General features: G+C 37.1%; 1 protein-coding gene across 1 annotated transcript; it reads left to right on the forward strand.

The window, feature by feature from the left end:
• emx3 (empty spiracles homeobox 3) lies at nucleotides 1-26117 on the forward strand (the record flags this gene model as incomplete). The annotated part of the gene is made up of 3 exons (XM_079250013.1): nucleotides 1-376; nucleotides 20058-20242; nucleotides 25950-26117. 3 exons carry the CDS (start codon nucleotides 1-3, stop codon nucleotides 26115-26117), a joined length of 729 nt encoding a protein of 242 aa, XP_079106139.1.

Here is a 26117-nt window from a genome sequence, read left to right on the forward strand (position 1 = left end):
ATGTTCCAGCACAGCAGCAACAAGAAATGTTTCACCATCGAGTCTCTGGTCGGGAAGGACGCGGGCAGCCGGAGCGGCGGCTCCGGGGACGAGCCCATCCGGCCCACCGCGCTCCGCTTCCCGGACTCCCTTCACCCAGCCTCTGCCGCTGGAGTCTTTGGCTCCTGCTTCCAGGGGAGTAGCGGAAGGACTTTGTTCTCTGCCGGCCCGGACATGCTGCTGCAGGAGCCCGGGACGCACGCTCAGGGCCCCGGCGGACTGCCGCTGCACCCGCTGCAGATCCCCCCGCAGAGTTTCTTCAGCCCGCAGCACCGGGAAGCCCTCAGCTTCTACCCGTGGGTCCTGCGGAACCGATTCCTGGGACACCGCTTTCAAGGTAGGCCGGCAGGAGGGCAGCGGGATCCGGACCGGTTCCGGTCTCAGATTGGGTCCAATCAGGCGTCTTTTGCAGCTCGTTCTGAACTCTATCAGTTCTGTCATTTCTCTGATCTGGTCTGTGTGCGTGGGCATGTGCGCGTGCGTGCACCTGCAATATAATATGAAGAATCAGAAACATCCTGGAGGACTTTATTAGAAATACATTTTATTTTTTACTTTAATTATTTCTGCCTCCAAATGGGAGATCTTCATCTTCATCTTCGTTCGGTTTGACATGAAGGCTTTTAACTGCAAACTGGGCAAACTGGTTCTGACGGAGGTTCTGATTGAAAACTTCCAAATAGAAACATATAAATAAATAAAAGTAGAGTTTATTGACTTTTCTCTCTGCACAATATTTCAGATGTAAAACTAAAAGCTTAGATGTCACAGCAGCAGATCTTCTCATGAAGCTTTTCTGTTCTCTGGAAAACAGGAACAAACAGCTGGAGTTGTTAAAATAAATAATTTTGCTTCAGGTTGTTCAGACTTAGAACCTCGCGCGCTCTTTATGTTTACATCCGATGTTTCTCTGCAAGTCGGAATCAGAGTGAGGTCGCAGAAACGAGCACGTGGGGTGAAATGTGTGGGAAACTCTGAGCTGCTCCCGCGAAGCTTCGTGGATTTAAAGTGGGACTGAAGTGGACCTGAACGGTCTGTTTTACAGTTCATGAGATTTTTTTTTATTTTTTATTTTTTTACATTTAGTGTGAAACATGAATCAGCTTTGAGCCTCGTGCGGTCTGAGCGCGCGCAGCAAAAATAAAATAAAGCACTGATTTGTGTTTGTGTCGTTAAATGAAACTCAGACTGATTTTAATGATCTAACCAAGTTTTTTAAATAAAAAAATAATTTAATGACTATGAGCAGCAGAAGTTGGGCTAATGGCACGTGCAGCTGATCAGATTTATGGATTTTATCAGGAAATGTCGAAGCGGCCTGAAGCTGCAGGTTCGGCCTGTTTCCTACAGCTGCAAGAAAACACAGCTGAACCATTATTATTATTATTATTATTATTATTATTATTATTATTATTATTATTACTATTATTATTATTTTAGATAAAAATACCGACCTAACAAAGAAGAATGAGATGCTTTACTGAGTCGGTTGCATGGAAACTTGAAGAATTAAAGTTTTTTTTTTTTTTAAATTTTTTTTACCTTCTTTCAATAAAGGTTTCGTGTTTTCTTAATTTAGAGGAAAATGTGAAAGAAATTACTTTATTATTAATAACAGTTAAGTAATTATGTGAATTAAAACATTCCTAAAAATTGTTTACTCTCTTTTACTATTTTAATACAAATAAAATTAAAGAAAGAAATACATGAAGTGCACCTCTTCGGTTCCAGCTGAAATGTTTTACGTGTTTAAAGTTTATTATAAAACGTCATTTAGAAAACATTCCAACATGAAAAACCCCTTTTAAAATAAAACAAACTATTACAGCAAAGAAAATTACAGACTTATGCAGCTGCATAAAAAAATTCTTATAATGCAATTAAAAAATAGAAATAATAATTTACAGGTTTAACATTTTTTAAAAACGCTAAAAGGAAAACAGCTTTTAAATATGAATTCAAATGTCTATTTAAATAAATATGTAAACAAAGAAAAAGAAAAGAAAAGAAATGAAAAGAAAAAAAAAGGCTAAAATATTTGTAGGTTTGTTTACAACTCAGAAATCGGATCTTTTAGTTCGTTTAGAGTCACGTGACAGATGTCGCCTCTTAGCTTCCTCGGGGTCGCGTGCAGCTGTGCGCGCGCAGACTGAGGTGTCTGCAGGTGTCCTGCAGCTTCGCCACTTTGGAAACTAAAGTTCAGAGTTTGAACAAAGTTTGGACAGGGCTGACGTCACGCATGCGCAGTTTGACATCGTTATCAACGTTTGGGAAATTTTTCTCTCAAAAAATGAACAAAACAGATCAATAACTGGGAGTTATTGATCTAAATAAATAAAGATAAACTGGACAGAAACGGAGAATGTTGGGGTCGAGTGGTGTTAGTCTCATATTAATCACTAATCAGGAAGTTTATTTGTTTAATTTACAAATTTCCACAAAGATAATTTCGGTTTTTAATTTTCAGGCTTCAGTGAAAAATTGTTGTTTTGTTTTCAGTAAAAACGGAAATTTCTTAAAACTGTTACGATATTCGCTAGTTTATTTCTTCAAGTACAAAAATCCACATTTTATGATCGAGAAACAAAAGTATTTCAGTCTGACAAAAATTAATCAGGATATTTGAAGGTTTTTATATTTTTATTTAGTGTTATCATTTATTATTATTATTATTATTATTATTATTGTCATCTATATTTTATACCACAGACAAATATTAATATAAACTTTAATGAGATGAACTAACAAGAGATTTCAGACATAAATAAGTAAAAGAAACAACAGTCCAGAAGATTGTAGGAATAATTACATTTATTTAACCTGATAAGTGGGAATTAATTTGGATTTGTAATGACGAGTCAGATTAAACACACATTACTACGTACAAAAGTAAAAGAGTAAACAACACACACAAAATTAGAAATTTTATCTATTTTTTTTCTTTAAAGAAATCTGATGAAGGTAAATCTCCCAGAATCCTCTCTGCCTCCTGCATCGACCTCTTTCACACAACAGAACTAAATCATGTAGAATCATGTGACTTTATTCCAGGTGTTTACTGTCTGGTCTGAGGGGCCAAAACCAGTAAGAAAACTGGAGCTCAGTCTGGTTTCAGGTTTGGAATCGGTCAGTTTATTGATAAGCGTCCATCAATAGCAGCAGGAAACGAGAGAACTGATCAGACAGAAGGCAGAAATGATCTCATTTGTCTGAAAGTTTGCATCATTCTGTGAAGTCTGAAAGCTGGACGGAGACCAGATAGACGATTCATCTGCAAACACAGTTAATCTTCATCCTGATGACGACTCTGACGTTCATCGGTTTAAACAACTAATAAGATCATTAAATGTTTCCTAAACGAAATGATTCATCACAAAGTGAATGTAAGGATTACAGTTTCACGGATTTCACTGAAAGACTTTACTTATTTCTATTTATCTATTTAGTTTCTGTGATTTTACTGAAATTAATTATTTATTTGCTTATTTATTAATTTATTTATGTATTTAAGTATTTATGAATTTATTTATTTATTTTTTAAAAAATGATTTTATTTACCTATTTAGTTTCAGTGTTATTAAAGAAAAAATTTGCCCAGCAGAAGAAATGTCTGTTGGCTGTACGTTCATTTTTCTTCACTAGTTTCTCACATCAGTGAGAAGAAGTCATCTCCAGCTCGGAGACATTATCAGTAATTGATTTAGTGAAATAATTTAATTAGATTATTAGTTACATCGAAGGTCTGTTGTTAAAGGAGATGAAACATTCCTGTTTGTCTTCATGAAACGTTTGTGAAAACGTCAGATTGAAAGATGTTTGAAGACGTCTGCTTCGTGCAAACACAGTTCCATGCTGGACACTGCGCTCCGTCGGGCCTGAGGGACTATTTTCAGAGGCGGATTGACAACTTGTGCTGATGGACTGAGTGTGTGGTGGTGAGTTTTGGCTGCAGGTTTGAGGTGTTTGTGAGTCAAACTGAAGAGTTACCTGTCACTGATCCCAGCCAGGTGATCCCCGTTTCCTCCTCCTCCTAATCTTCCTCAGTCTGCTGCACCTCCTCTCTCTCTCTCTCTCTCTCTCTCTCTCTCTCTCTCTCTCTCTCTCTCACACACACACACACACACACACACACACACACACACACACACACACACACACAGATTTCTCTTCATTAGGAGGCAGCAACTGGCAGGCTCTCTGCTCTCGCAGCTTCTGGTGTCTTCATGTGGAACTGAACAGCCAGAAGGATAAGATGTCTTTGAATGTTTCCTCTGTTGAAGTTTCTGCTTCTTTCTGTTTGACTGAAATGTTTCTGGAAGTCCGTAGCAAGATTTCCTCAGAAGACTTTTCTCTTTTACTTCAGTTTATGTTTCATAAAAGCACAAGTTGAGTTTTACACCCTGCAACAGGACGAAGACAGGCGGCTTCTTCTAGATAGAAATGTAATTTTTTTATTTATTTATGTGAGTTATAATAACTTTAACCTACATTTATACAGACCGTTTACATTTACATAAAAGAACAAACATCTTCCTCCTGAGTTTGGTTAATCTCTGCTTTTCAAAAGTTTACCAAGATATTTTACATGCAGAATCATTTTATCGCCTTCTCCCAGTATGATGGTAATGACACGTGTTCATGGAGCCTTTGTTAGCTGGTGTTGTCCTCTGTAAGGTAGAAAAGACAGAAAATTCACATTATTCCTATCGCAGATTACTAAGGCACCGTAAGAGACACCACATTTCTGATGTCTCTGGATGTCTGATGTGTTTCATACACATTTTTTTACTTAAATTTGTCATAAAAATGACCGAACCTAACTTAAGCTTCTTGTAAAGCACCTAATATACAAACAATATTATTCTATTCCTTGTCTTATAATAATAATAATAATAATAATAATAATAATAATAATAATAATAATAATAATAGTTAATAATAATAATAATTATTATTATTGTTATTATTTTATGTTTGGTTTTATAATAAGGTTTGCATTCTATTAAAAGAGCATGTTAGCTTCTTAACACCTGAATTTATTTACAATAATGTAAAAACAAAATAATTAAAAAAATAAAAAGACTAGAAATAAAGGAAATATTATTAAATTAAACATTAATGAATAAAATTTAGTATGAATAAATAAATAAATAAATAAATAATGAAATAAATAAATAATAGTGCAAAAAAAAAAAAAAAAAAAAAAGCAAAGAGGGAGATAAATAAAGCAGCTTTATAAACAAACAAACAAAAAACGGTTTCCAATCAGGGTTTGTTGGAGATTTGGGACTTCAGGCATCAACAGTTTAAAAGTAGCCAACCTAATGAAATCAATCAGTCTTTAAATGAATGATTTTTAAAAAGTTTGTTCATCAGTAATTTCTATTACACCCCAAATAAGTATAACAACCAAAAACAGAGAAAATTTAGGTAAAAAATAAACCTTAAACATAGAAACACACTGTTAGGTCATGTCCATTTTGCTGTTTTCCTTGTTTAGTTTTCTTTTCTTCTTCTCTTTCTGATACATTTTAATGTTTTAAACTGACTCATCTGGAAAAAGCAAAGTGACTAAAATTGATCTCATATGACATTTATGGTTTTTTTCCTTCCTGCTGGTGAGAGGAAACCAGTTCTCTGCTAAAGAGCTGGAAAAAAAAACACGTTCTCGTATCAGCAGTAATCCTCCTTTACGCATAAAAATACAGTTTACTTCTCAAAAGGATGATTGATGAGGGATTTCTAAGTAATGTAGAGTCATATGCCTTCTCTCCAGTTGCTGCTGTGTATTTTTCATGTCAAATTCTGCGTCGTTTCTGTGTTTAAACCGATCATTGAGCAGCTGCTGCAGTGTTGCAGACGTTTATTTCAGCAAACACCATCGTCTACGCCAACTTCCCGCTGCGTTTAAGGTCATCCGTTCATCTCAGTCAGGTGACGTTAAACGCAACATGTGAAGCATCACATGTCCCTGTCTCAGATGATTGACATGTTTTTCAGGACCTGCATGGATCACCAGTATCACCATTGAACTGCATTTTAAAATAGCTTCTTAATTCTCATTCTAAAAATCTGAACATCTGGCTGCATATTTCTAGAAGAAACTTTGTTTCTGTGCAAGAACAGTTCTTGTTATGTAAGACTGTTAATCTGATGTTAGCATGAAGCTACGTAGCGGTGCTAAGTTACATGCTAGCACTCTAGTTTTATGATAATGTTGGGAAGCCTTTTCATATTTAGTTTTTAGTGAATTTGTTCAGGGACAACTCATCAACTCAGCTAATCAAGGTTTTCACATTGGACCTGAAAATAATCTATAAAAGTGCTCAAAGTGCTCAGCGCTAACTAAGCTAGCGCTACATGATCCAGTTTAATTTAAATAAGAAGTTAGCAAGTTTGATGTTTTTAAAGTAACTACAGCAGGAAAGTGTAGAGAAATTTATACTGTAACCTGTTTTAATCAATGTAAGAAGGTCTGAAAAAAAAAGGACTTTCTGACTGTTTAGCTATATGATGAGGGACATTGTTAGGTATTTCTGTAATTGTTACCGTACTTTAGCACATATAAAACTATAAATCATCTTCACCATAAATAACTGCAGTTTATGTGTCATCATGGGATTTTTAAATCACATATAACATTGTTTTTTTTCTTCCTTTATTTATAAACTCAATTAATTTACAGAATTTACAACAGTCTTCAAAGAGAAAAAAAGAGACGGCAAAGACAACTGTACATAAAGGGATATAGGACACTAATGGAAAGAGAATTACCAAGAGAAAAATAAAATAAAATAGATAAATAAATAAAAAGAAAATAATAAAAATAATAAAGAAAAATAAATAAATAAATAAATAAAAAAAAATCACATTTGTTGCAAATATCTTGTTTTTTTTTTTTGTTTGAGTCGTATTAAATGTATTAAGATACATTTTCACATCCGTTATAAAGTGATTAAAAAGTGGTTTTCCATGCAATAAACATTATTTACAGTGGGTTACTGTAGTTTTTAAATGACAGCCAGTAACATTGGTTGTTGTGATTTTTAAGGCTTAAGCGTCTCATAATTTTCAGATTACATCCCATTTGGACTGATCAGGTTTTCTAAACATTCATAAAAAACAGTCTTAGAAAGGTTGCTGGACAGGGAGTTTATGTCTGGGACTCTTAGTGAATGTTGGAAATGTTCAGCCTTCACTTCGAGTCTGAGACTGATCCCATTATCCGCAGCCCTGACAGCTCCGTGTGGATCTCGTCACACAAGGACCCAGTCCACCACACAGTAAACCAGAGCTGATAGGGAGAGAAGGTATTGATCCTACTAGCACATGTAGCACTACTTCACCCCAAAAGTACGTATTAGTCACCAAACCAAACCTTTCTGTGGACCTTTTAAAACTTATAGCAAATCTTTCCTCTTGATCTAGATTATCAGAATGTTTTATTTCTCATGTTTCTGTCATGTGACCACAGATGGCGGACGTGAGAGTGAGTTAGAAAGAGGAACCCCCCATCCCTCCCAGTAGCTCCACCGATGGCCCAGATCAGAAAATTTCATCCAGTTAGAGGCGACATTGGAAACATTTCTCCAACGTTTTATGTTTTACAGTATCTTCATGTTTTCATGTTTTGCTGTTTAAACATTTGCTGACGCTCGGAGCTGGAAGCAGCTCAGACTTCCTGCTTTCTGCTGCTTTGACTTCATTTATTCATGCAGAGATGACAAATCTGGGCAAGAACTGATCTGAATTTTATTAAGGACAACAGTTGGTTGAATCAGATTTTTTTTTTGGACTTTCACTGTTTTCAGTTTCATGGTTTAAACCAAGTAAATAATAAACATCTTAATGTTGTTACAAAAAAGTTTACATGAATTCATGGAAATATGAAAATGCTTTAAAAAACACTCCTTTTTCTAGTTTATGGCAGAGAAGGAGGAGATGATTATGAATTTGTTAATTATTTAAATGCTGAATTATGCCTTATAAGGGCATAATCCATCGTTATTATGTTATTTTAAAATAACGATCAATTCAGTTCTCAGTTTGGCTTATGAGTCAGTTTTACCAACAATTAATAATTTAATTAATCCAGAGTAAACAAAAATGAACATGAATAATTACTTTTATCTAATGGATTATTATTTCATCCTTATAAATACAAATTTATTTATTAAAATTCTCATTAGATTGCATTAGTTTATTTATGCAACACACAGTTAATAAATGTATTAAAACAATTGTGCACGCATTTGACAAATTTATAAGAAAAGCAAGTTGAAATTATGAGCTGATTAAATCATTTTCGTTACAGCGAATCGGGAATCATTAATATTTCTTCTTCGTGCTTCTCGTCAGGAAAAATTTTAGATGTTTGACGCTTTGAGAAAACTTTGTTGTGAACTTGAAAATTAAAAAATAAAGCTGAATTGAAATAAAATAAAATTATCTATAAGACATTTCAACCATTAATCTTTACTGAGAAACATTTTTATGTCATGTCCTTAAAAATAAAACAATGTGACGGGAAAGTATCGGGGCAACATGAGAAACGTACAGGATGAGGATCCACGAGGTTTTACTGAATGAAAAAACGCTCCTGCAGACGACGGGGAGGGATATTAAAGGGTTCATTCTCCCTGTTTGTGTTTACTGTTTACATTCACTGACTCTACGTTGTTTGTTCTGTCTGCGATGAACAACAATATACATTAAAACAGATTCTTGTCTTTGGAAATATTTCAGATTTCACTTAAATCCTGAAAATCTCTGATTGTTTCCAGGTTTGTTAACCAGTTTGCAGCTTTTTCTTGACATAAGACTCGGGACAGCAAAGGTTTTTCCAAAAATGAACTTTACTCAACATGAAAACTCTTTTTCACAAACATTTTCAAAAACAATTTCGTTTTAATACAAAAATCTGTAAAAACAAACAACAAACATGTTTCTTTTTCAGAATAAATATGCCTGAATGTCCCCGTAGACAGTTTGTTCGTAGTTTTACAGACTGGTTTTCTCCAGAAATGACGACTGAAGTTGGGAAACTGGTGTTTTCTGCAGCTTCTCTGACCTTCATCTTCAATGCTGTTACATTAAAGCATCATTTGATGCTCAACAGAGATATTTGCAAACTATGACGGCCATCAGCCACAGCTCTGACTTTGCATATGAATAAGACTTTAGAGATGCTAAAAGGCGTGAGAACGCGTCGCCATCATTGTCCTCCTGGTAGCCGCCGGACAGCCCGCTCTTTTGCGTATCGCGTGTCGCCGGCTTCTTTCAGCGGGTTAAAAAGAAGCCGAGCACAGATTTGTTTTTATGTAAAATGTATAGAAAGATTTACGTGACATTTTAATAAACGGTCAGAAAAATAAAGCAGAAGCTGCGTGTCGGTTTGGACGGACGTCATAAAGAGAAACAGTTTCAGCAACGCGCTCGCTGGCGCTTCTGCAACCGCGTCGTCTCATAAACAAATCAGCTTCGTGTTTTCCAGCCCGCGATCGTCAACTCGCTTTAACACCTCAGTAAAATCAGACAAACCAGATGAAAATACAACTTGCAGCTCAAATGAATCACAGAAACGTCCTTTATGGAAATAAAGTTGGTTAGCTCCAGAGTTTAACTTGTTTTAACTCCAACGGGGTTCATTTGTCGTGTTTCTGTTCAGCCGGCTTAGCGACCGTAAAAATACTCCTTGTTTTTGTTTAGAAATGTCTTGGCTGACTTCACATTCCTGACATTTCCATTTTTAAAACAGATTATGTGACTTGTGTTGCAGCAGATGCTTCTTTTTCCTGCTTTTGTTGCTTGATGTCTGAACTGACTTCATAAACTTAATTATTCTCCTTTTTTTGTTGTATTTTTATTTAAAATGAACCCAAGAGGGTTTGGATGGATCCCAGTTCTGACTGTAAAAGCCCCACTCTCCTGCAGACTTTTGATGCTTCCCTGCTGCAACACACCCGACTCACTAATGTGTCAACAGCAGATCTATGCAGGACATGAAATAAATCCATTTAATCTGAATTAAGACTGTTGCAGCAGGAAAACCCATAATATCTGCAGGATAGTGGGCCTCGAGGAGCAGGGTTGGGGATCCCTGGACGGCTGGGATGGTCAGATAGCATGAGGGGGTGTGACTCACCCCTAACATCGCCTGTCCACACAGGAGCCACTCTAAATATAGACTGTCAAATTCTAACAAATATTCTGTTTAAAATGACATCAAATCAAATCAAATCAAAGATACTTTCTTCATCCCTGAGGGGAAATTCAAGGTTACAGCCAGCTCGTCCAAGGTTTCACATACAGACATTTAACATTTCTGACAAGTTTACAGAAAGGAACTGAAGCCTAGGCCCTGCAGCCAGTTTTACCGGCGCCGCCTTAAAAATGAGGAAAAGATGACATGAGGAAGGATGGGTGGGTGTTGGAAAAAAAGAAAGAAATATCTCTACACTTCACCTAAAGGGGAAAAAAAGCTCAGATATCTGAGAGTAAGTGAATGCAACCAGTGATTTTGTTCAGTTTTACTTCTTACATCAACGCTACTGTGATCATCGTCAGTAAGTCCTGTGTCTGTCCAGACTGTTACCGTTTTATAAACTGTGTCTGTCCAGACTGTTAATGTTTTATAAACTGTGTCTGGCCAGACTGTTACCGTTTTATAAACTGTGTCTGTCCAGACTGTTAATGTTTTATAAACCGTGTCTGTCCAGACTGTTAACGTTTTATAAACTGTGTCTGTCCAGACTGTTAACGTTTTTATAAACTGTGTCTGTCCAGACTGTTAACGTTTTATAAACTGTGTCTGTCCAGACTGTTAACGTTTTTATAAACTGTGTCTGTCCAGACTGTTACCGTTTTATAAACTGTGTCTGTCCAGACTGTTAACGTTTTATAAACTGTGTCTGTCCAGACTGTTAATGTTTTATAAACTGTGTCTGTCCAGACTGTTAACGTTTTATAAACTGTGTCTGTCCAGACTGTTAATGTTTTATAAACCGTGTCTGTCCAGACTGTTAACGTTTTATAAACTGTGTCTGTCCAGACTGTTAACGTTTTTATAAACTGTGTCTGTCCAGACTGTTACCGTTTTATAAACTGTGTCTGTCCAGACTGTTACCGTTTTATAAACTGTGTCTGTCCAGACTGTTAATGTTTTATAAACTGTGTCTGTCCAGACTGTTAACGTTTTATAAACTGTGTCTGTCCAGACTGTTACCGTTTTATAAACTGTGTCTGTCCAGACTGTTAATGTTTTATAAACTGTGTCTGTCCAGACTGTTACCGTTTTATAAACTGTGTCTGTCCAGACTGTTAACGTTTTATAAACCGTGTCTGTCCAAACTGTTAACGTTTTATAAACTGTGTCTGTCCAGACTGTTAACGTTTTATAAACCGTGTCTGTCCAGACTGTTAATGTTTTATAAACCGTGTCTGTCCAAACTGTTAACGTTTTATAAACTGTGTCTGTCCAGACTGTTACCATTTTATAAACTGTCTGTCCACACTGTTACCGTTTTATAAACTGTGTCTGTCCAGACTGTTAATGTTTTATAAACTGTGTCTGTCCAGACTGTTACCGTTTTATAAACTGTGTCTGTCCAGACATTTAATGTTTTATAAACCGTGTCTGTCCAAACTGTTAACGTTTTATAAACTGTGTCTGTCCAGACTGTTAACGTTTTATAAACCGTGTCTGTCCAAACTGTTACCGTTTTATAAACTGTGTCTGTCCAGACTGTTACCGTTTTATAAACTGTGTCTGTCCAGACTGTTAACGTTTTATAAACTGTGTCTGTCCAGACTGTTAACGTTTTATAAACTGTCTGTCCAAACTGTTAACGTTTTATAAACTGTGTCTGTCCAAACTGTTAACGTTTTATAAACTGTGTCTGTCCAGACTGTTAACGTTTTATAAAATGTGTCTGTCCAGACTGTTAATGTTTTATAAACCGTGTCTGTCCAGACTGTTAACGTTTTATAAACTGTCTGTCCAAACTGTTAACGTTTTATAAACTGTGTCTGTCCAGACTGTTAACGTTTTATAAACTGTGTCTGTCCAGACTGTTAATGTTTTATAAACCGTGTCTGTCCAGACTGTTAACGTTTTATAAACTGTGTCTGTCCAGACTGTTAACGTTTTATAAACTGTGTCTGTCCAAACTGTTAACGTTTTATAAACTGAGTCTGTCCAGACTGTTAACGTTTTATAAACTGAGTCTGTCCAGACTGTTAACGTTTTATAAACCGTGTCTGTCCAAACTGTTAACGTTTTATAAACTGTCTGTCCAAACTGTTAACGTTTTATAAACTGTGTCTGTCCAAACTGTTAACGTTTTATAAACTGTGTCTGTCCAGACTGTTAACGTTTTATAAACTGTGTCTGTCCAGACTGTTAATGTTTTATAAACCGTGTCTGTCCAGACTGTTAACGTTTTATAAACTGTGTCTGTCCAGACTGTTACCGTTTTATAAACTGTGTCTGTCCAGACTGTTAATGTTTTATAAACTGTCTGTCCAGACTGTTAACGTTTTATAAACCGTGTCTGTCCACACTGTTAACGTTTTATAAACTGTGTCTTTCCAGACTGTTAACGTTTTATAAACTGTGTCTGTCCAGACTGTTAACGTTTTATAAACCGTGTCTGTCCAGACTGTAAATGTTTTATAAACCGTGTCTGTCCAGACATTTAACGTTTTATAAACTGTGTCTGTCCAAACTGTTAACGTTTTATAAACTGTCTGTCCAAACTGTTAACGTTTTATAAACTGTGTCTGTCCAGACTGTTAACGTTTTATAAACCGTGTCTGTCCAGACTGTTAACGTTTTATAAACTGTGTCTGTCCAGACTGTTAACGTTTTTATAAACTGTGTCTGTCCAGACTGTTAACGTTTTTATAAACTGTGTCTGTCCAGACTGTTACCGTTTTATAAACTGTGTCTGTCCAGACTGTTACCGTTTTATAAACTGTGTCTGTCCAGACTGTTAACGTTTTATAAACTGTGTCTGTCCAGACTGTTAATGTTTTATAAACTGTGTCTGTCCAGACTGTTAACGTTTTATAAACTGTGTCTGTCCAGACTGTTAATGTTTTATAAACCGTGTCTGTCCAGACTGTTAACGTTTTATAAACTGTGTCTGTCCAGACTGTTAACGTTTTTATAAACTGTGTCTGTCCAGACTGTTACCGTTTTATAAACTGTGTCTGTCCAGACTGTTACCGTTTTATAAACTGTGTCTGTCCAGACTGTTAATGTTTTATAAACTGTGTCTGTCCAGACTGTTAACGTTTTATAAACTGTGTCTGTCCAGACTGTTACCGTTTTATAAACTGTGTCTGTCCAGACTGTTAATGTTTTATAAACTGTGTCTGTCCAGACTGTTAACGTTTTATAAACCGTGTCTGTCCAAACTGTTAACGTTTTATAAACTGTGTCTGTCCAGACTGTTAACGTTTTATAAACCGTGTCTGTCCAGACTGTTAATGTTTTATAAACCGTGTCTGTCCAAACTGTTAACGTTTTATAAACTGTGTCTGTCCAGACTGTTACCGTTTTATAAACTGTCTGTCCACACTGTTACCGTTTTATAAACTGTGTCTGTCCAGACTGTTAATGTTTTATAAACTGTGTCTGTCCAGACTGTTACCGTTTTATAAACTGTGTCTGTCCAGACATTTAATGTTTTATAAACCGTGTCTGTCCAAACTGTTAACGTTTTATAAACTGTGTCTGTCCAGACTGTTAACGTTTTATAAACCGTGTCTGTCCAAACTGTTACCGTTTTATAAACTGTGTCTGTCCAGACTGTTACCGTTTTATAAACTGTGTCTGTCCAGACTGTTAACGTTTTATAAACTGTGTCTGTCCAGACTGTTAACGTTTTATAAACTGTCTGTCCAAACTGTTAACGTTTTATAAACTGTGTCTGTCCAAACTGTTAACGTTTTATAAACTGTGTCTGTCCAGACTGTTAACGTTTTATAAAATGTGTCTGTCCAGACTGTTAATGTTTTATAAACCGTGTCTGTCCAGACTGTTAACGTTTTATAAACTGTCTGTCCAAACTGTTAACGTTTTATAAACTGTGTCTGTCCAGACTGTTAACGTTTTATAAACTGTGTCTGTCCAGACTGTTAATGTTTTATAAACCGTGTCTGTCCAGACTGTTAACGTTTTATAAACTGTGTCTGTCCAGACTGTTAATGTTTTATAAACCGTGTCTGTCCAAACTGTTAACGTTTTATAAACTGTCTGTCCAAACTGTTAACGTTTTATAAACTGTGTCTGTCCAAACTGTTAACGTTTTATAAACTGTGTCTGTCCAGACTGTTAACGTTTTATAAACTGTGTCTGTCCAGACTGTTAATGTTTTATAAACCGTGTCTGTCCAGACTGTTAACGTTTTATAAACTGTGTCTGTCCAGACTGTTACCGTTTTATAAACTGTGTCTGTCCAGACTGTTAATGTTTTATAAACTGTCTGTCCAGACTGTTAACGTTTTATAAACCGTGTCTTTCCACACTGTTAACGTTTTATAAACTGTGTCTTTCCAGACTGTTAACGTTTTATAAACTGTGTCTGTCCAGACTGTTAACGTTTTATAAACCGTGTCTGTCCAGACTGTAAATGTTTTATAAACCGTGTCTGTCCAGACATTTAACGTTTTATAAACTGTGTCTGTCCAAACTGTTAACGTTTTATAAACTGTCTGTCCAAACTGTTAACGTTTTATAAACTGTGTCTGTCCAGACATTTAACGTTTTATAAACTGTGTCTGTCCAGACTGTTAACGTTTTATAAACCGTGTCTGTCCAGACTGTTAACGTTTTATAAACTGTCTGTCCAGACATTTAACGTTTTATAAACTGTGTCTGTCCAGACTGTTAACGTTTTATAAACTGTGTCTGTCCAGACTGTTACCGTTTTATAAACTGTGTCTGTCCAGACTGTTAACGTTTTATAAACCGTGTCTGTCCAGACTGTTAACGTTTTATAAACTGTGTCTGTCCAGACTGTTAACGTTTTATAAACCGTGTCTGTCCAGACTGTTAACGTTTTATAAACTGTGTCTGTCCAGACTGTTAACGTTTTATAAACTGTGTCTGTCCAGACTGTTACCGTTTTATAAACTGTGTCTGTCCAGACTGTTAACGTTTTATAAACTGTGTCTGTCCAGACTGTTACCGTTTTATAAACTGTGTCTGTCCAGACTGTTAATGTTTTATAAACTGTGTCTGTCCAGACTGTTAACGTTTTATAAACTGTGTCTGTCCAGACTGTTAACGTTTTATAAACTGTGTCTGTCCAGACTGTTACCGTTTTATAAACTGTGTCTGTCCAGACTGTTAATGTTTTATAAACCGTGTCTGTCCAAACTGTTAACGTTTTATAAACTGTGTCTGTCCAGACTGTTAACGTTTTATAAACCGTGTTTGTCCAAACTGTTAACGTTTTATAAACTGTGTCTGTCCAGACTGTTAACGTTTTATAAACCGTGTCTGTCCAGACTGTTAATGTTTTATAAACCGTGTCTGTCCAAACTGTTAACGTTTTATAAACTGTGTCTGTCCAGACTGTTACCGTTTTATAAACTGTGTCTGTCCACACTGTTACCGTTTTATAAACTGTGTCTGTCCAGACTGTTAATGTTTTATAAACTGTGTCTGTCCAGACTGTTACCGTTTTATAAACCGTGTCTGTCCAGACTGTTAATGTTTTATAAACTGTGTCTGTCCAGACTGTTAACGTTTTATAAACTGTGTCTGTCCAGACTGTTAACGTTTTATAAACTGTGTCTGTCCAGACTGTTACCGTTTTATAAACTGTGTCTGTCCAGACTGTTAATGTTTTATAAACCGTGTCTGTCCAAACTGTTAACGTTTTATAAACTGTGTCTGTCCAGACTGTTAACGTTTTATAAACCGTGTTTGTCCAAACTGTTAACGTTTTATAAACTGTGTCTGTCCAGACTGTTAACGTTTTATAAACCGTGTCTGTCCAGACTGTTAATGTTTTATAAACCGTGTCTGTCCAAACTGTTAACGTTTTATAAACTGTGTCTGTCCAGACTGTTACCGTTTTATAAACTGTGTCTGTCCACACTGTTACCGTTTTATAAACTGTGTCTGTCCAGACTGTTAATGTTTTATAAACTGTGTCTGTCCAGACTGTTACCGTTTTATAAACCGTGTCTGTCCAGACTGTTAATGTTTTATAAACCGTGTCTGTCCAAACTGTTAACGTTTTATAAACTGTGTCTGTCCAGACTGTTAACGTTTTATAAACCGTGTCTGTCCAAACTGTTAACGTTTTATAAACTGTGTCTGTCCAGACTGTTAACGTTTTATAAACCGTGTCTGTCCAGACTGTTAATGTTTTATAAACCGTGTCTGTCCAGACTGTTACCGTTTTATAAACTGTGTCTGTCCAGACTGTTAATGTTTCATAAACTGTGTCTGTCCAAACTGTTAACGTTTTATAAACTGTCTGTCCAGACTGTTAACGTTTTATGAACTGTGTCTGTCCAGACTGTTAATGTTTTATAAACCGTGTCTGTCCAAACTGTTAACGTTTTATAAACTGTGTCTGTCCAGACTGTTAACGTTTTATAAACTGTGTCTGTCCAGACTGTTAACGTTTTATAAACCGTGTCTGTCCAGACTGTAAATGTTTTATAAACCGTGTCTGTCCAGACATTTAACGTTTTATAAACTGTGTCTGTCCAAACTGTTAACGTTTTATAAACTGTCTGTCCAGACTGTTAATGTTTTATAAACCGTGTCTGTCCAAACTGTTAACGTTTTATAAACTGTGTCTGTCCAGACATTTAACGTTTTATAAACTGTGTCTGTCCAGACTGTTAACGTTTTATAAACCGTGTCTGTCCAGACTGTTAACGTTTTATAAACTGTGTCTGTCCAGACTGTTAACGTTTTATAAACTGTCTGTCCAGACATTTAACGTTTTATAAACTGTGTCTGTCCAGACTGTTAACGTTTTATAAACTGTGTCTGTCCAGACTGTTAACGTTTTATAAACCGTGTCTGTCCAGACTGTTAACGTTTTATAAACTGTGTCTGTCCAGACTGTTAACGTTTTATAAACCGTGTCTGTCCAGACTGTTAACGTTTTATAAACTGAGTCTGTCCAGACTGTTAACGTTTTATAAACCGTGTCTGTCCAGACTGTTACCGTTTTATAAACTGTGTCTGTCCAGACTGTTAACATTTTATAAACTGTGTCTGTCCAGACTGTTACCGTTTTATAAACCGTGTCTGTCCAAACTGTTACCGTTTTATAAACTGTGTCTGTCCAGACTGTTAACGTTTTATAAACTGTGTCTGTCCAGACTGTTAACGTTTTATAAACTGTGTCTGTCCAGACATTTAACGTTTTATAAACTGTGTCTGTCCAGACTGTTAACGTTTTATAAACCGTGTCTGTCCAGACTGTTAACGTTTCATAAACTGTGTCTGTCCAGACTGTTAACGTTTTATAAACTGTCTGTCCAGACATTTAACGTTTTATAAACCGTGTCTGTCCAGACTGTTAACGTTTTATAAACTGTGTCTGTCCAGACATTTAACGTTTTATAAACCGTGTCTGTCCAGACTGTTAACGTTTTATAAACTGTGTCTGTCCAGACATTTAACGTTTTATAAACTGTGTCTGTCCAGACTGTTAACGTTTTATAAACTGTCTGTCCAGACATTTAACGTTTTATAAACTGTGTCTGTCCAGACTGTTAACGTTTTATAAACTGTGTCTGTCCAGACATTTAACGTTTTATAAACCGTGTCTGTCCAGACTGTTAACGTTTCATAAACTGTGTCTGTCCAGACTGTTAACGTTTTATAAACTGTCTGTCCAGACATTTAACGTTTTATAAACTGTGTCTGTCCAGACTGTTAACGTTTTATAAACCGTGTCTGTCCAGACTGTTACCGTTTTATAAACTGTGTCTGTCCAGACTGTTAACGTTTTATAAACCGTGTCTGTCCAGACTGTTAACGTTTTATAAACTGTGTCTGTCCAGACTGTTAACGTTTTATAAACCGTGTCTGTCCAGACTGTTAACGTTTTATAAACTGAGTCTGTCCAGACTGTTAACGTTTTATAAACTGTGTCTGTCCAGACTGTTACCGTTTTATAAACTGTGTCTGTCCAGACTGTTAACATTTTATAAACTGTGTCTGTCCAGACTGTTACCGTTTTATAAACTGTGTCTGTCCAGACTGTTAATGTTTTATAAACTGTGTCTGTCCAGACTGTTACCGTTTTATAAACTGTGTCTGTCCAGACTGTTAATGTTTTATAAACTGTGTCTGTCCAGACTGTTACCGTTTTATAAACTGTGTCTGTCCAGACTGTTAACGTTTTATAAACCGTGTCTGTCCAAACTGTTAACGTTTTATAAACTGTGTCTGTCCAGACTGTTAATGTTTTATAAACCGTGTCTGTCCAAACTGTTACCGTTTTATAAACTGTGTCTGTCCAGACTGTTAACGTTTTATAAACTGTGTCTGTCCAGACTGTTAACGTTTTATAAACTGTGTCTGTCCAGACTGTTAACGTTTTATAAACCGTGTCTGTCCAAACTGTTACCGTTTTATAAACTGTGTCTGTCCAGACTGTTAACGTTTTATAAACTGTGTCTGTCCAGACTGTTAATGTTTTATAAACCGTGTCTGTCCAGACTGTTAACGTTTTATAAACTGTGTCTGTCCAGACTGTTAATGTTTTATAAACCGTGTCTGTCCAAACTGTTAACGTTTTATAAACTGTGTCTGTCCAGACTGTTAACGTTTTATAAACTGTCTGTCCAGACTGTTAACGTTTTATAAACTGTGTCGTTCCAGACTGTTAATGTTTTATAAACCGTGTCTGTCCAGACTGTTAACGTTTTTATAAACCGTGTCTGTCCAGACTGTTACCGTTTTATAAACTGTGTCTGTCCAGACTGTTAATGTTTTATAAACCGTGTCTGTTCAGACTGTTAACGTTTTTATAAACCGTGTCTGTCCAGACTGTTAACGTTTTATAAACTGTGTCTTTCCAGACTGTTAACATTTTATAAAGAGAAAGTAGAAGCTATTAAACTACTAGATGTGACATCTGAACAGCCAAAAATGATGAAAAAACACTGACTAAACTTCTGATTTTACTCAAAACAAGTGAAAGTGATTATACAGCAGTGGTTAAAGCCATACTTTTTACATCAATAAACATAATCATTTAGCTAATTATTTCCTTTTTCTAATGTGCTGCCTTGTGCCTGACCCCCCCATTAGAATTTTCTAGACCCACCCCTGATATTTTAAAGGAATCTGACTGTAAAACTTTGATAAAATGGTAAATTAAAGCTAAATGACTTCCTTTCTGGTTCTAGTTTAACTTTCACACACGTTTAATCAAAGTTTCTAATAAAATAATAAAGAAAATCTTGAAAACTCAAAACATAATCCGACTGTAAAGCCAGGCAAGGTATTAGTTTTGTTGTGATAAAGTAAAGGATGGTAGGTGATGAGGGCTGGAAGACATTACTGTTGTCCTGCTGCAGCGGTGAACAGTGACTCTAGTCTGCGGTTTGACCGAAGATCCAGATGCAAATGTCAAACAGACGAGTTATTTGTTCAGATTAGCAGAGCAAACACGCACACGCTGCTAAAACAGCATGCTGGGAACGGTGGAGCTTCTCATCTCAGGACACGCTCACCAGGCTTTAGAACGAGAACACGTCAACGTCTCTTTCATTTCACAGAGTCAGAACCGAGTTTGGGTTTGCAACCTTTCGCCCTGGGTTTTGTCTGTCAGGCTGCATCCAGTCTGCCTGGTCTGCAGGCTGTGCATGGAGCTCTGCTAAACTCAAGTTCTGAAGGAAATTGTGTTGATCTTTTTCAATGTTTGTCATTTTATTGAAGCATCAAACTGTTGTAACAAACAGCATTGCTAATATTTCAGGTGACAAGTTTAACTTTCCTCCATTTGTTTGTTTTTGTTTGTGTTCAGGGGAGGACAACAGTCCAGAGAACCTCCTTCTTCATGGTCCTTTTTCCAGAAAGCCCAAACGGATCCGGACAGCATTCTCGCCGTCTCAGCTGCTGCGTCTGGAACGAGCCTTCGAGAAAAATCACTACGTAGTCGGAGCCGAGAGGAAGCAGCTGGCCAGTGGGCTGTGCCTGACCGAGACACAGGTAAAGGGGTGACAACTAAGGAGGAAGAGGAGGGCAGGGTGGGGAAAGTGATGCCGGGCAGCAGTTTGTGAAACTTCATTTGAGTTTATGTAAAATGTTTTAACTCAGGAAACAAACAGACTATTGATCATCTAAATGAATGAATGAAGAAATTTACTCGAGTTAAAACTTTCCATATATTATTATGTGTCATGGTGAGACGTTTGTGTTGTCTCTTTGGTTCATGTTTCCTGTTTTATTTTGTAGTTCAGTTCCCCTGTGTTGTTGGCCATTTTGCTTCCTGGTTATTAGCTCAGCTGGTTTAATTTACTGATTCCTTTCACCCGTTCTGCGTTGTTTTTCCTGTATTTATACCTCTTGGTTTCTGTTCTCAGTTGCTGGTTCATTGTCTTTCCTTATAGCTGATTTTCCCGTCCTGTCTTCCAGTTTAGTTAAATATTGGATTTAATCGTCATCCTGCAGATTGTCTGCCTTGTGCCTCACCTGGTTTATATACATTACTCAAATTGTGTTAAGTTGTGTTGGGAGACCCAATTGTCCTGAAATCCTCCACATGTCCACGAACCTTGACGTTGTGAGAAAACTGAAACTGAAATTTTAATCTGCACGGCTCATTTCTGCCTTGTTTGGTGGGATTTGAACCCTCACCTCATCTTGCTGCCTTTTTTGGTGGGATTTGAACCCTCACCTCATCTTGCTACCTTTTTTGGTGGGATTTGAACCCTCACCTCATCTTGCTGCCTTGCTTGGTGGGATTTGAACCCTCACCTCATCTTGCTGCCTTACTTGGTGGGATTTGAACCCTCATCTCGTCTTGCTGCCTTGCTTGGCTCAGTTTTCAGTGGGATAAAACTGATCTCACGTCAGTTTTGGTGGCTGATCGGAGCAGTGAGTCGATACTTAGTCAGCACCTCCTCCTCCTCCTCCTCCTCCTCTCAGGAGCAACGGTCGGTGTTTGTCATCTGGTCGCCGCGGCGATACGAGTCCTGACGCCAGTGAAACAATGTGAATCACACCTCAGGAGCTCTTTCGCAACAGCAGACAGGAAGACAGAAAGAAGGCTCCATCAGTCAGCAGATTAATCACCATAAATCAGATTTTTGTGCAACCAGAGCAGCTTTACAGGCTGTAATGATCCAGAGATCCACGTTCCAGCGGGACATCTCCGGGCTGCGCTCCAATGCACATCTCCTCCTCCTCAGATCCTCCTGCAGAGGAAGAGGAATGATGACTCATTTTTTTATTTTAGCTCACCTGGTTTTCAATCCATTATTCAAATTGTGTTAAATTCTCACGCTTTCTCTTTTTGCTCCTCTTTTAATCAGAGTATTAAAAGTTTTGGTCCATTTAAAATTCCTGCAGTCTGAAAACTCAGGTCATTTCTGATACTGGAAACCTCGTCGAGGATCATTCCTAACATAATGGTTCCACATTATTTCACACAAAAAACAAAACAACACACAGATTACGCCACTACATCTCCAAAACTGTTGTATTTAAGTAAATCTTAACACAGTTAAACTTTATGAGGCTGCTGAACTCATGCAAAGCATGCTGGGAAGCGCTGCCAACATGTCTTCAACACACTAAAAGTGTGTGTTGGCTGTTTTATTCTGTTCACACCTTTGACTCAACCACATCGGTTCCATATTATGTAAAATACTCCAATTTTTTAAAAATCTTTTTAGTGTGTTTGTTGTTATTTAGGCTAAAAGTCAAAAACATGCTGAGTCATTATTGTTATTTGGATTAATGGGAGGAAAGATGGCGGTTCTGAAGACGTGCTCAGTTCCAAGTCAGTCGGGATTTGTCAGTAAAAGATGTTCGAAAACAAGCATACATCTGAATATTTTTTGGCTGTAAGTACTTCATCTTTAAGTAGGAAGTTTTTGTACATGTGGCCTCTGATTTGCAGCTGGACCACAGACAGCTGCTTCTGGTCCGGTTTACGGAACAAACTCATCACAGTGGTCCAAGTTTTTACAAAACTACGTGTAGGAACGCTGAGGTTATGTTTGCCTTGAGTTCTGTTCTGACCAAGAGGCAACCTCCTGCAGTTAAAAGTGAAGCCTATACAGAAGTGCATAAAACTGCAGTCCCCTCTTCATCCACTAGGGGCTGCAAAACAGAGCGAATCCCCATAGACTCCCATGTTAAAAAGACCAACTTCACAGCAGAAATAAACATGTTTACAGCCTGGTACAAAAATCCATTTTAGGTTTAATAGGTCAGGTTTACCTTCATGACAACAGTGGGGGGAGTGATTTTTTTTTTAATTTAGGGGCGTATCCTTTTGATTGACAGGTACCCGATCTCCCGCTTCAAGTAAGAAGAATGTAGAACAACGGCAGTTTTTAGCCGGTTAACAACATGACAACGTAACACTTTTTAAAAACATCTGATTTCCTTGCAAACATAATAGTCTATCTGCTCAGACTTCCCTTTCTGAGTGACGTCCAGAAACCCTGTAAACAGCCTAATGTCTTGATTCGTCATGCCGTTGGCTTGTCTGTCAGCAACATACACTCAAAACATTAACAACAAATTTTGATTAAATTTTCAGGAAATCTAAGAAATGGACTAAAAAAAAAAAAAAAAGTGAGTAGATTTTGGGGGTGATCCAAATCACCACTCAGACCCAGGAAATGTTTTGAAGGATTTGTTGTTTATCGTTTATTTCGAACAGTAATTAGATTATAACTCAAACATGAATATAAAACAACAAAGCATACAAAATTAAGAGGTCACACATGTGACGCAAAAAAAATATATATATATATACAAGGGAACAATCTATATGTTCGAAAAGGAGTAGGAAGAAATGTAAAACTTATTATTTGTGACGGTGGACTGATGGGGAGCAAATGGGGATCTGGTATTAGAGCTGCTAACAATAATACCAACAATAACTAGTTATTGATTTAATATCTAATTTAACCTCAAACAACCTGCTGGTTAAACATAATTACCTTATTTCTATTTTAAGCTCAATAAAATATAATTGGCCTTTTAATAAGAAAAACACCAATGCAAAATTTCAGCTGATTTTGTTGTCATTTTACTATTTATTAGTGTACATAATAAACAAAATAATAAAATAATAAATAAATAATAAATAAAAAAGCATAGTAATATCATAAATAAATCTAACAATATTAAAACACTGCTGTATAAAAACAATACTATATGGATTATATATCTGTTATACAAGAGATTTCCAACTTTTAACGTGCTGAAAAATAATCCTGTTCTCAAAACAACCTTCCAGTGAAAGTGTTAAATATTAAAGGACATGTGATAGATTAATACTTAATGATCAGCTTGGTTTAGCTTTTCACCTGAAGCATCTTTTTGTCATTTTTTTTATATTTTCTATTCATTCACAGGTACATAAAACATGTCAATCATACGGTTTTACAGCCCAGTAATAGTTTCCCATCTAAAATTCCTCTGCGTCTGCTCATTATTTGGGGCCGTTAATCTTTTTTCACTCCAATGAACGCTAAGAAAAGCTTGATGTGGGTAATCTTTGAGCAGATGTCACCGGATCGCCTTCCTTAGTGGTGGATCTCATCCTGCTCCGTCACCTCGGGCTCCGGGTGGAAGTGACTCCAGGCTTCATAGTAATTATCTGGATCTCATCATTTAGATTTGGAGCCACTAACAGATTGTGCAACGTGAGCTTGAAGCCAAACGGCGAGTTGAAACAGCTCAAAGTGTCGCAGTCATGTTTTACCTGTGCGCGCGTATTAAATCACCAACACATCATTCCTGTCGCTGACAGCATCGCAGGCTGTGGTGAAGCTACTCTATTCGTTCTGGGCTTGTGTCGGGCTTCTGTTCTTCAGATATGTTTGCTTTGTTGTTTAATCAGTTGATCGAAACAGGTTTCCTGTCTCTGCAGCAGGAAAACTTCCCATAAAGGATGTTTTCTTTCTAACAGAAAAAAGGTCAACGTGAATTTTCTATAACTGACAAAGATAAAAGGCGTATTAGCACATCCAGGATTCAGTGTCCAACTCAAGCTTACAGACTTCCTGATTCAATTTTGATTAAAAAAATCCTAGAATCAGGCTATTTGGAGAAGAATGTATTTTCTTGGTTTAGCCACTTTACTCTAACCGATGAATCATTCAGGTGGAAAAAGGCTTCTAACTCAAGGGATGAGCCAACGTTGTGTCAACACATAACAGGCAACTCAACAATGAAAACAGATGTTTAGGCTCTTTGCAGCCTCTAAGACATGAAAAACAGCAAAGATAAAACATTTCGACAGGAACAAAATGTTTCCCAAAGAGCTGCTAGCGAAAAACTTAGCATATATCAACAAGGTGTCCTTAAAAATGTCCTAAATACCTCACATGATTTGTCATAAAAGTGTTTGTAATGATAAATAATTTAAATCTGCTGCTGTATAGAATAAGCTTAAAGGCTAATTTATGTTCTTTTTACGTATGTTCGGAGTTCACGTCTGACTTCCGACGTCGGTTTCAGACAATAACAAACACGGTGATTGTGGAGGAGATCACAATAATGCTCATTCTCAGAAAAAGACAAAATAAAAGACACTGCAGGAGACGGTGGCCATTAAATATGTTAAAGAGTCTCTTTGATGCTCAATTTAGTCTATTTTAATATGCAAGTCCAGAATTAATTAATCATTTCCAACAAACCCCTTCATTCATGTTGTACTGATCCTTTCCGATCAGCCTCGGCCAGAAATAAGCGAACAGAGAAAGCTCCGCCCTCTGTCCTGCGGGCTGTGTCTGATTGGTCAACTGCTAGGAGTAGTTATACTGAGCAGTGAAGGTGGGCGTGGCTTTCTTCTCATGAACGTGCACAATCTAGAGAAGATGACCAATCACTGAGTCCCTCCCCCGGGACATCACTAAAATTTCGAAGCAGAAAAAACTCTAAAACCAATCGTTTCTGTCGCCATGGAAACCAAACGTAGAGAGTGCTGGAAAACTCCAACATGTGTTTAGGTGATAAAAAACGTCATGTGTCATATGCTCATATGTCTGATGAGTATTCATCACTATAACACTGTTGAAAGCTCAGAAATCTAGAAATAGCATCATAGAGCCGCTTTAAATGTGTTGATGCTTCTTTTTCTTTGGATCTTTTGCTGGTTACGTTGCAGGTATACTACTCATCACTGCCCCCTGTGGTCTTCGGTGATACTGCTCCATTTGCAGCACCTAGCTACAGATATCCCAAATATCCCGAAAACAGACCAAATTATTAATGTTATGGAAGCAGAAGATGGACAAAAGGCTCTGTACTGGTTTCAGCAGATAATAATAGGTCTTAAACCGTGTTTCCACATGCTGACTTTTATCCAGTTTATTAAGTAACTGGTCTTAAATTACAACTGGGGAAAAGTTTCACATTCTGACAATAAAAATGTGAGGTCTTAGTAATGTATATATTTTTTTTATCCCACTTAAAATACCATCATTCATGCTAAGTGTGTACCTCTTATAGTACCAGCAGCAGAGCATGTTTTCAGTAATGAATCTGGCTACTTTGTGGTTTGGATGTCAGGAGGAATATTTGACTTTCGGATTGTTGTGACTGCTGTATGATCAGTTCAGTTCCAGAAATAAGCTTGTAGAAAACGTGTTACTGGTAATGTGGTGTGAAAAGGTTTTCCTTGTGAAGGAAATGTTTTGTGACCTGCCCGTCTGTCCGTGTGTGTGTGCAGGTGAAGGTTTGGTTTCAGAATCGCAGGACGAAGCACAAACGGCAGAAGCTGGAGGAGGAGTCTCCAGAAGCTCAACAGAAGAGGAAGGGCAGCCAACACGTCAGCCGATGGAGGGCGGCGACGCAACAGGTCGGCGGCGAGGACGTGGACGTCATCAGTGACGACTAG

Source organism: Telmatherina bonti (assembly GCF_933228915.1).
Source record: "Telmatherina bonti genome assembly, chromosome: 12".
Taxonomy (NCBI): Eukaryota; Metazoa; Chordata; class Actinopteri; order Atheriniformes; family Telmatherinidae; genus Telmatherina; species Telmatherina bonti.